Here is a 12581-nt window from a genome sequence, read left to right as displayed (position 1 = left end):
TTTATTTTCTCAGGTCTTGGCTGATAACTTTTGATTTTCCCGTGATGTCAAGCAAAGAGGCACTGAGTTTGAAGGTAGGCCTTGAAATACATCCACAGGTACATCTCCAATTGACAAATGATGTCAGTTAGCCTATCAGAAGCTTCTAAAGCCATGACATCATTTTCTGGTATTTTCCAAGCTGTTTAAAGGCATAGTCAACTTAGTGCATGTAAACTTCTGACCCACTGGAATTGTGATAGTGAATTATAAGTGAAATAATCTGTCTGTAAACAATTGCTGAAAAAATTACTTTACGGTTAGATGTCCTAACCGACTTGCCAAAACTAGAAATGTGTGGAGTGGTTGAAAAACGAGATTTAAATGACTCCAACCTAAGTGTATGTAAACTTCAACTGTATGCCACCCCTGTTTGTACACAACATCATTTAAGCTTAACATGACAGATACCAGAAATCAATACAGTTAAACCCCAGACACCTAAAGTCCAATGTTAAAAGCATCTCCAATCCAAAATTAAATCTAGAATCGGCTTCCTATTTCGCAACAAAGCATCCTTCACTCATGCTGCCAAACATACCCTCGGAAAACTGACTATCCTACCAATCCTCGACTTCGGCGATGTCATTTACAAAATAGCCTCCAACACTCTACTCAACAAATTGTATGCAGTCTATCACAGTGCCATCCGTTTTGTCACCAAATCCCCATATACTACCCACCACTGCGACCTGTACGCTCTCATTTGCTGGCCCTCGCTTCATACTCGTCGCTAAACCCACTGGCTCCAGGTCATCTACAAGTCTTTGCTAGGTAAAGCCCCGCCTTATCTCAGTTCACTGGTCACCATAGCAGCTCCCACCCGCAGCACACGCTCCAGCAGGTATGTTTCACTGGTCACCCCCAAAACCAATTCCTCCTTTGGCCGTCTTTCCTTCCAGTTCTCTGCTGCCAATGCCTGGAACGAACTGCAAAAATCACTGAAGCTGGAGACTCATATCTCCCTCACTAACTTCAAGCACCAGCTGTCAGAGCAGCTCACAGATCACTGCATCTGCACATAGCCCATCTGTAAATAGCCCATCCAACTACCTCATCCCCATACTGTATTTATTTATTTAGCTCCTTTGCACCCCAGTATCTCTACTTGCACATTCATCTTCTGCACATCTATCACTCCACTGTTTAATTGCTATATCGTAATTACCTCGCCACTATGGCCTATTTTATTTCCTTACCTCCCTTATCTTACCTCATTTACACACACTGTATATATACACTTATTTCTTTTTTTCTACTGTATTATTGACTGTATTTGTTTATTCCATGTGTAACTCTGTGTTGTTGTATGTGTCGAACTGCTTTGCTTTATCTTGGCCAGGTCGCAGTTGTAAATGACAACTTCTTCTCAACTAGCCTACCTGGTTAAATAAAGGTGAAAACAAAACAAAAACATAAGACATTGGTGGGACATCAAAAAGCCATTTCAAAACGCTCCACTGGCTAAAATGATTAGGGTTGAGTCATTGAAAAGGTTTGACCATGGTCAATGGTGAATAAGTAAGAAGTGTTTTTGCTTTGCATGGGATAAGTATCCCCATAAACAGAAACACTTAAGAGGGCAGGAACAGGAGAAGAAAAACGGCACCAAGTGCTGCACACATGCTGATTGGCCCAGGTGGTTGGAAGTGGGGAGTGTTAAGATTACGGGGTAAACTAATGTTAAGGGGATTAACAGTTGTGGCTAGGAGATGTCTGGGTAGGGAAATGTATGCCACTCTTCTTCTCTTCAGCCTCGGGCTCCATCTTATTCGTCCATGTCGAGATAGACCTCCTTACCTTTTCTGAGGATGACATTTGGCAAAAAGGAATATCGAAGGCACCGAAATACAGAAAGATGGTCCCAAAGCCTTCGGTTGACAATGTGAATGCTGCAGATATAGAGCTACAGGTAAAAACCTAAGTAAATGTGTTTGTTGACTTGGTAACTGTAGATGTTGTGCGTATATATTGTTGCTGGGGTTGTATGGGTTATGAAGTTGTTATAACCTGCTTCTATTTTACCCAGGGATTTGTCATTAGTCTTATTGAATAAGTAAAACTAAAGCCTACCACAGCACTAGTACTAGTTACTACAACCGCACACATTTCAGCCTCTACAAGCCTACAGTGATTATAATGCATAACCATCACGTCACAATCCCTTTGTTCAGTTCTACTACATTTCCATAGTATTCAAATATAGTTTATTGCTTCTCCAATAACAATGGAGTCAAAGTAGCGTGGGGTCAAAAGGTGAAATGCTATTGCCAAATTTGAACAGAAGTGTTCTTCAAGCATATTTAGTATTGGATTCCATATTAATGTTATTAGGTCTGTTAGTGATACGATGGTGATGTGAAACATAATTGCTGTTGTTTTTTTCTATTTTTGTTGCTCTCAGGACGTGCTGTCTTTCGTGGCTAAGGCCACCGGCCAAAAGTACAGAAATACCTCAGCTAAGCTGCTTATGAGGTCCTCCAGGAAATAGCTTGGCACCTTTCTACATCCCCCATCCATCCCTCTTCCCCATTGGTCCACAGCCCTTACCCTTTCCAGAATTCACCTCTCCCTTCTGCCCTCCAAACCACTGTACCACTGGACCTACTTGTATCTTCTGGATGAGAAGGGCAGACTGACAGGATACGTAGACAAAATGGCGGTCTTAAAGGTGACGTTCACCAAGACCACTCGGGGCAAGCTAGCCCTGGTGTTGTGGGTCCTCAACTGGATCTCTGTGTTAACAGGCATCATCCTATTCAGCCTGGGCCTCTTCCTGAAGGTGGAGATCCAGAAACGGAAGGAGCTGATGTCCGCTGATGTCCACTCAGTGCCCGACATGCTCATCGCCACGGGCCTGGTAGCCTGCGTCATCAACTTCCTGGGTGGCAAGATCTGCTACGATTGCGTTGATACCACCAAGTTCCTGCGATGGAAGCTGCTGATGCTACCGTACATCGTGTGCACCTTCCTCTTTACCTTCTGCATCCTGGTGGGTGGGCTCATGTGCTACAGCATGAGGAACGAACTGGAGGAGTCATTATTTCTGGGATTGCGTAATGCCATGCTCTACTACAAGGACACAGGCACGCCGGGACGATGTTATCTCAAGCGCACAGTGGATTTGCTGCAAATCCAATTCCAGTGTTGTGGAAATGCCGGCTTCCGCGATTGGTTCCATGTCCAATGGATCAACAACCGCTGGTTGGACATGACCCACAGTGAAGTAACAGAGTAAGTACAAAGGAGTACAGTACCCACCCTCACCACCCTCTACCCAGCTCTGGTCCTGTCTGGCTCCTCTACCCAGCTCTGGTCCTGTCTGGCTCCTCTACCCAGCTCCGGTCCTGTCTGGCCCCTCTACCCAGCTCTGGTCCTGTCTGGCCCCTCTACCCAGCTCTGGTCCTGTCTGGCCCCTCTACCCAGCTCTGGTCCTGTCTGGCCCCTCTACCCAGCCATCAGTGCTAGAGTCTACCCAGCCATTAGGGCCACAGTCTAGCCAACTGACAGGGCCATAGTCTACCCAGCTGAGAGGGCCAGAGTTGAAGGTACTTGATTAATCCAATTGAACCTGTGAATAACCACAACAAAAAGGTGCCTTTCAAGACTGTGACAAAATACATACATACTAAATACAAAATACATACTAACACATAACAATACTGGAAGCAGATGCTACCAGCTGCCAACACCAGTCCTCCTCATTAAGCTGCCCAGTCAAACTGTTAAGCAGCAACACTGTATCGACTGAAAAAGGTGAGGTCAAAGATTATGAGAGAGGCTTTTCCAGTCGGAGTCAGTCAGGAGGTCACTGTGACAGGAAATTACTATACCCGGCAGGTTGAATAATGTATCTTTCAATATTTAGTCTTGTTTTTTTTTTTTTTTTTTACTGTATCAAAGTGACTTATACAAACAGATTCAAAGCCCAGGTAAAAAAAATGTAAATAGTGATGGAAGTCCAGTCTTAAATTGATCTACCTTTTCAATATGGCTAATCTATGTAATGTTTACCTCCTGAGTAAATGCTTAAATTAACCTAACCTTAAAGGGATAATTGTCATTTTGGCAATGAAGCCCTTTTTTCTACTTACCCAGAGTCAGATGAACTCATGGATACCATTTGTATGTCACTGTGTGCAGTTTTAAATGAGCTGAAGGTAGTTTGTGGAGCCATTGCTAACAGCTAGCATGCATTACCTGTCTGGTTTGGGAAGGGGCACTGTAAGATGGACAGTTTCCTTCATCAATTCCTTCATGATGCAGAAGTTGGGGTTAAATGGATGAGAAAAAGTCAAACATTGGTCATCAGTAAAGTCATAGGTCTATGTTTGTGCTTAGATTCTGTAGCAAGACAGATTTATGCCAAAATACGACTAAGCACAATGGCTTAAAAGATCTCACTCTCTCTCCTGCAGCCGTCTGAGGAGTAACGTGGAGGGAAAGTACCTGATGGACGGAGTGCCTTTTAGCTGCTGTAACACATTCTCTCCACGACCCTGCATCCAGACCCAGGTCACCAACAACTCCGCCCACTACAACTATGACTGGAAGACGGAGGAGCGCAACCTGTGGACGAGGGGCTGCCGCCAGGTTCTGCTGGATCATTACACCAACATCATGCAGTCCATCGGCTTTATCGTGCTCATCATCTGGTTGTTTGAGGTTGGCTTTACATTAACAAAACTCCATTCTTATCCTGTACTTTGAATTAGTCACTATTGTCTCTACAGTCACTATTAACTTGGACATGTCATGGTGATAATATTAATAATTATGGGGTAGTGTTGAATAGAACCCAGAGTAGGGAAGTAATAGGTAGGATGAGGAGGACCCATGGTTGTAGAAAAATAGTACTTGATTTATTGCAAATGAAGGATTTTCGGGAAACATGGCTTGCGTTGAAAACAGTCCGGTTCATCGCAGTAACATTCAGGATACAAAAATAACTCTGAAAAAATGACGATCAAGGCGAGTCTTAAGCTCAGATCCTCAATAGGGTTCCTACTGCAGCTAGGACTAGGGCCTAAATGCTAAACAGTATAATTAGGGTTACCCCTTTTCCAACTCTAAACACAGTTTAACTCTCCCCCTTACTGGGACTAAAGGGAGTCTACCAGGACAGCTAAAATCAACTGTCTGTACATACAGGTCACAACAAACAAACTGATATGGAGCACATTGTAACCTCAATTTGAGAGAAAATGACAGCATTTGTAACTTAGGCCTAAACCTCAGCTATAACAATTAACCAATGAGAATGTACATTTAATTAGCTGAACTTTACTTTGTTAATAGAAAACATAAATCATGTTAACTGCATTCATTAGTTTAAATTATCATATTTAGTTAAGTACACTTTAGTTTAAAAGACAGAGCTAAATCAAATAAAATATGATTAGAACTACTACTCAGGGAGACTGGATGCATGGGTGAACTACGGGCTAATTATCTAACTCCCCACACATGGCTTAAACCTGAGCAATCAACTCGATAGCAAAAAAATGAAGGTCAGGCACACCTAAACTGGTGGATAGCTATGCAAGGGAATGGACTAGTGCACTTCACCTAGTTCCTGCACATAATCATTACAGGCCAGACAAAGCTTCAGGAAGACAGCCAGATATTCCAGTCCAGTGACCAAACTATTGAAGAAGAGGTTGCCCCGAGGGCAAGACAATTGGTGTACCCAGTCTCCAGGGAGGTGCCACTCTCCCAAGACCAATTTGTCCAGGGGCTGATCACCTTAGAAGGGGACAGCCACGAAAGAAAGTACGGCCTCCGAGAAGCACAGGAACATTACCCTCACTGGGGCCATGGGAGAAGTCTGTGGTCGAAGAGATATCAACGGTGTAATTCAACTTCCATTTTCCTTCAAGTGGCTGATCGTTTCTTTCTGTCTCTCTGGTAGTGTAGCACTACAAGGTAGTAACAAGATAGGATGTCATTCTATCCCTTTTCTCTCCCAACAGCTATGGGTGCTGACGGGCGTGCGGTATCTCCAGACAGCTATGGAGAACCTTCTACGTCAGGGTGACCCCGACCTGGAGTCTGACGGCTGGCTCCTGGAGAACAGCATTGCCCAGACGGCCCGCTCTAACTTCAAAATCATCAAGAACCTAGGCAAGTGCTACCAGGTGGACGATGATCCTAACATCGATGTGCCCAGCACCGCTCAGCAAGAGGTGTCCACTTGCCAGATCCCCGTGGCTAGATAGCATAGCGCAGCATCCCTGGGCCAGGGCTGAGGCACGCAAATGGGCATCAAGTCCCATTGTCATTAGGTGTAAGCCTTTTGGATGGCAGATCTGTCTCCAGATTAAACGTGCGACAGCTGTGAACTGAGGGATCAAAAGGTGAAAGTGGCGAGTGCAGCAGGGCACCGCAAAGACACACAAACAGGATCAAGGACAGCCTATGCAGAGCGTGCTCTGAAAAATGACCTGCTTTGTCACATGATACTGTAACACCTGCACCATTTCAACAGTTTAAGAATATGAACTGACTGCAACTTTGTCATTGTGCCATACTTAAGTCATTAAACTGAAGGGGAGCAGGGCAAAGTTGAAACGGGGTCGAACTAGTGTACAACCCAGTGCTACAACCCCATAGACATAATGGACATGGAACAGTCTGAGTGAAAGATGATGTCATAATGAGCCATATGTAATGGGAAACAATTATGCCAAGAAAGCAGTAGAGGCTGCTGACGGGAAGACAGCTCACAATAATGGCTGGAAAGGAGCTAATGGAATGGCATCAAACATGTATTTGATACCATTCCACCTATTCCGCTCGAGCCATTACCACGAGCCCGTCCATGCCCAATTAACCTTTCTGGGTGAAATTGCAGGGCGCCAAATTCAAACAACAGAAATCTCATAATTAAAATTCCTCAAACATACAAGTATTATACACCATTTTAAAGATAAACTTCTCGTTAATCCAACCACAGTGTCCGATTTCAAAAAGGCTTTACGGTGAAAGCACACCATGCGATTATGTTAGGTCAGCGCCTAGCCACAAAAAAACCATTACAGCCATTTTCCAACCAAGGAGAGGTGTCACAAAAGTCAGAAATAGCATTAAAATTAATCACTTACCTTTGATGATCTTCATCTGATGGCACTCCCAGGTCTCCATGTTAGACAATAAATGTTCGTTTTGTTCGATAAAGTTCATCTTTATGTCCAAATACCTCCTTTTTGTTCGCGTGTTTAGTCCAGTAATCCAAATGCACAAAGCGCGGGCACAAAGTCTAGACGAAAAGTCAAAAAAGTTCCATTTGAGTTCGTAGAAACATGTCGAACGATGTTTCTAATCAATCCTTAGGGTGTTTTTAATCATAAATATTCAATAATGTTTCAACCGGACAATACTGTTTTCATTAGAATGGAAAGGGAACGGAGCTCACGCGCATGACTAAACTAAAGGTTTTCACCTGGGCCATCTGCTTCGAGTGCTCTTATTCTCTCCCCTTTCACAATAGAAGCCTGAAACAACTTCTAAAGACTGTTGACATCTAGTGGAAGCCTTAGGAAGTGCAATCTGACTCCACAGACACTGGATATTTGATAGGCATTCACTTGAAAACCACAAACCTCAGAATTCCCACTTCCTGGTTGGATTTTTCTCAGGTTTTCACCTGCCAGTTCTGTTATACTCACAGACATTATTTTAACCGTTTGGGAAACTTTAGAGTGTTTTCTATCCAAATCTACTAATTATATGCATATTCTAGTTTCTGGGCCTGAGTAACAGGGTTATTCTAGACATGGGTTACTCTGGACATGCTTTTCATCCAAACTTCCCAATGCTGCCCCCTATCCCTAAAGAGTTTTAAGGTGCCACCAACCTCCTGTGCAAGAAAGTGATGGACATAAACTGCTAAACAAATTGTATAAAGGGAAATGGAAACAGCAAACTTGAATTGCCTTCTACAGTTTATTCAACTCAATCTCCTGTGTGTAACTTTTTTTGTATTATGGGTTACTTAAGCATTAAGGCCTGGGGGGGTGTGGTATATAGCCAATATATCACGGCTAAGGGCTGTTCTCGTGCACGACGCAACGCGGAGTGCTAGGAAACAGCCCATAACCATGGGAATATTGGACATATATCACAAACCCCCAAGGTGCCTTATTGCTATTATAAACTGGTTACCAGCGTAATTAGAGCAGTAAAAATAAAAGTTATGTCATACCCATGGTATACAGTCTGATATACCATGGCTGTCAGCCAATCAGCATTCATGGCTCGACCCACCAAAGATAATGTAGAATAGACATACGGGATACAGAACTGTAAGACAGATGGTTCAAATAGAGCTGGAAGAGGAGGGCCAGTCTCTTGCATATATTTCTGATGAAAAGGCATGTAGGACAAACTGGACTCTTTCAGGAAGATGATATTCTACAGAATATTTCATTTAACGTGTTTTATTGAGCCACACTCCCTCAACCATTTTACAAGATTTGGTCGGCAGAACGGTTTCTGCTGTCTTTTTGACTGACTGTGACCATAGGCAACGTATTTATCTTTCTCTTGTGCTTCTGCCCACACAAGATATTAAGGGCGGCCTTAATAAAACACAAGAGTTTTAACACAACTTGAGAATATTTGGTCCCATGTTTTCTTTTGCGGGACCTTTCATAACTGAGAAATAACCAAGTAAGCACAACTCATTTGCTTAGGAATGTGTTATCAGGTTATCAGGCTCACACTATAAATGTGATTTGGACAGGTTCATTGTCTAGAAATGTGAAAATTCAGTAATTATAATGTCATGGTAGAGGACAGTTAAGTTGAATAAAAAACATGAGCTGGCACACACCCATTGAAAATTATTTTATGTAGAGGTGTTGACTAATGGCGAATAAACTATAAGCTATAACAAAAAATTAAGAGAGTCTTCTTCAGGATGAAGGCACAGAGATGCCGAAACATTGGTGATTTACTCAATAAATTACTGGGAGTTTATATATAGACTGTGCGACTCTCTTTATTTTTATAGCTTATAGTGGATGGTTAAGTGACAACCACTCTGTAAACACTAACTTTAATTTTCATGTTTTGGCAAAGCCTTCAAGGAACCTATGTTTTTCAGGAGCCTAAATCAAGAGAATTAAATGGGAGAAAGCTGCTTTTCAATAGTACTACCAATCAGAAAAACAGCACTGCGTTCAAACAACATTGTCCCCGGGACAAATGAACAAATAAAGAATACAAAATGTTTAGCTGTGCAGGAATAATGTGGTGTTTCCACAGTGCAGGTTTGATAGAATCTGGTCCTCAGGGTAAAGAATCTATGCGTCTCCCCCTGAGTACTGCTCTAGAGCAGCGTTTCACAAACTCGGCCCTGGGGCCCCTCTGGGTGCACGTTTTAGTTTCTGCCCTAACACTACACAACTGATTCAAAATAACCAACTCTTCATCAAGCTTTGATTATTTGAATCCACTGTGTAGTGCTAGGGCAAAAACCAAACATGTTTTGGGAAACGTTGCTCTTGGAGGTGAATCACTGATCAAAAGTCCTGAACAAGATAAAAGTTTTAAACAGTTTCAAAACCGTTCAGAACTCGCTTAAATCATGTGTCCATTGGTATACCTTTATTGATACCAGCGAAAAAAAAACTATTTTATATTTCCACCCGGAAATAATAAAGCCTATTGTTATTTTTTTATTTTTTTTACAATGTCTATTTAAATATACTGACATTTCTTAAGAGGTTGGGTGCAACACTGAAAAATTGCAATAAAGACATTGGTAACTTTGTGTTAATTTATTGATCTGGAAATGACCAAAATATAATATAAATGAAAATAAGCTCTTAAGTTTCATGCTGCACATTTGATTATATAAATTGTAAAAAAAAAAAAAAAAAAATGTACTGAAGATTTCCCAATATCATACTTCTGGACAAATTCTTTGAAGTTCAGGAGAGTGTTTTCAAAATCACCTGGCCTGACCACTTCAATAGAAACCATGTTCTCCACTCTCACAGTTTTGCTAGAAACGGGAGTCTCTGGTTGTTTAGGAACTGCTGTACAGATCATGTCTGACTCCTGTTTAGTAACAACAGGCCATAATCCCTCCATTAATGAGATTACACAACACTTCACCTACAATCCATCACAGGACTTCACATCCAATTAAGAACCTGACAAATGGCACTGATGTACAGTAGGCCGAACCGAAGCAGAAATCCAGACATACCATCAGAGGCAGACTTTTAGTTCAGTTCAGACATGCAATTTTGATGCAGCCATCAGACCTACTAAAATATATTGCAGTTGTTAAGGCTACAGTTACAGTAGACAAGATACTGCCGTTACAAAAGTGACTCGTTTTTTTTGGGACGCTATTTTGTAAAGGAGATCATATGCATAAATGATGGTTGTTCACACAAAGTGGAAAGAAGGCTGAGGTACTGGCTTTGTATTCACCCACACAGCACATATAGTGTACACTAACGGTAGACCAATGACTCAAATCTGGCCTTAGTGGAAACTTACTAAGTATTTGTCATTCTTTGATTATTCACACAATAGACCAGGGATAGGCAACATCTTCATACTCAAGGGCCATATCAGGACTTTGAGATTTAACAGGTCGCAAAACATTTTCCCCCGATTTTTCCGTTAATGGATGAAAAATGTTTTGGAACGATTGTTTCTTCATTGATTTACGGGAAAAGTAGTGGTTATTTTAAAATATACTGCTCAAAAAAATAAAGGGAACACTAAAATAACACATCCTAGATCTGAATGAATGAAATGATCTTATTAAATACTTTTTTCTTTACATAGTTGAATGTGCTGACAACAAAATCACAGAAAAATAATCAATGGAAATCCAATTTATCAACCCATGGAGGTCTGGATTTGGAGTCACACTCAAAATTAAAGTGGAAAACCACACTACAGGCTGATGCAACTTTGATGTAATGTCCTTAAAACAAGTCAAAATGAGGCTCAGTAGTGTGTGTGGCCTCCACGTGCCTGTATGACCTCCCTACCACGCCTGGGCATGCTCCTGATGAGGTGGCGGATGGTCTCCTGAGGGATCTCCTCCCAGACCTGGACTAAAGCATCCGCCAACTCCTGGACAGTCTGTGGTGCAATGTGGCGTTGGTGGATGGAGCGAGACATGATGTCCCAGATGTGCTCAATTGGATTCAGGTCTGGGTAATGGGCGGGCCAGTCCATAGCATCAATGCCTTCCTCTTGCAGGAACTGCTGACACACTCCAGCCACATGAGGTCTAGCATTGTCTTGCATTAGGAGGAACCCAGGGCCAACCGCACCAGCATATGGTCTCACAAGGGGTCTGAGGATCTCATCTCAGTACCTAATGGCAGTCAGGCTACCTCTGGCGAGCACATGGAGGGCTGTGCAGCCCCCCAAAGAAATGCCACCCCACACCATGACTGACCCACCACCAAACCGGTCATGCTGGGGGATGTTGCAGGCAGCAGAACGTTCTCCACGGCGTCTCCAGACTCTGTCACGTGCTCAGTGTGAACCTGCTTTCATCTCTGAAGAGCACAGGGCGCCAGTGGCGAATTTGCCAATCTTGGTGTTCTCTGGCAAATGCCAAACGTCCTGCACGGTGTTGGGCTGTAAACACAACCCCCACCTGTGGACGTCGGGCCCTCATACCACCCTCATGGAGTCTGTTTCTGACCGTTTGAGCAGACACATGCACATTTGTGGCCTGCTGGTGGTCATTTTGCAGGGCTCTGGCAGTGCTCCTCCTGCTCCTCCTTGCACAAAGGCGGAGTTAGCGGTCCTGCTGCTGGGTTGTTGCCCTCCTACGGCCTCCTCCACGTCTCCTGATATACTGGCCTGTCTCCTGGTAGCGCCTCCATGCTCTGGACACTACGCTGACAGACACAGCAAACCTTCTTGCCACAGCTCGCATTGATGTGCCATCCTGGATGAGCTGCACTACCTGAGCCACTTGTGTGGGTTGTTGTCTATTCCATTTGCACAACAGCATGTGAAATTTATTGTCAATCAGTGTTGCTTCCTAAGTGGACAGTTTGATTTCACAGAAGTGTGATTGACTTGGAGTTACGTTGTGTTGTTTAAGTGTTCCCTTTATTTTTTTGAGCAGTGTACATAGGTCCATTCTACTTTCTACATCCTAGGCAAGGCAAAGGTCGATTTTTTATTTCTTTATCATTTGTTTATTCAATTTTACCCATTTTATCCCCAATTTTGTGGTATCTAATTGGTAGTTACGACCTTGTCTCATTGAGGCAACTCCCCAGCGGGCTCGGGAGGGGTGAAAATTGGGACATCCATGAGTTCATCTGACTCTGTGTCAGTAGATAAAGGGCTTCATCAAATCAAATCAAATGGTATTTGTCACATACACATGGTTAGCAGATGTTAATGCGAGTGTAGTGAAATGCTTGTGCTTCTAGTTCCGACCATGCAGTAATATCTAACAAGTAATCTAACAATTTCACAACAACTACCTTATACAAACAAGTGTAAAGGAATGAATAAGAATATGTACATAAAAATATATGGAT

The 12581-nt window shown here is 42.8% G+C and overlaps 1 protein-coding gene across 1 annotated transcript; it reads left to right on the top strand.

Moving 5' to 3' along the window:
- The first annotated feature begins 1698 nt into the window (after positions 1–1698).
- prph2lb (peripherin 2-like b) lies at positions 1699–6942 on the top strand. Its single transcript, XM_014143887.2, has 4 exons — positions 1699–1951; positions 2444–3273; positions 4458–4704; positions 6012–6942. Exons 2-4 carry the CDS (start codon positions 2696–2698, stop codon positions 6255–6257), a joined length of 1071 nt encoding a protein of 356 aa, XP_013999362.1. The 5' UTR covers positions 1699–1951; positions 2444–2695; the 3' UTR covers positions 6258–6942.
- Positions 6943–12581: the final 5639 nt, after the last annotated feature.

Source organism: Salmo salar, chromosome ssa15, assembly GCF_905237065.1.
Source record: "Salmo salar chromosome ssa15, Ssal_v3.1, whole genome shotgun sequence".
NCBI classification, from domain to species: domain Eukaryota; kingdom Metazoa; phylum Chordata; class Actinopteri; order Salmoniformes; family Salmonidae; genus Salmo; species Salmo salar.
The sequence above is the reverse complement of the archived record's forward strand: the minus strand, read 5'-3'. Positions and strand labels throughout refer to the sequence as shown.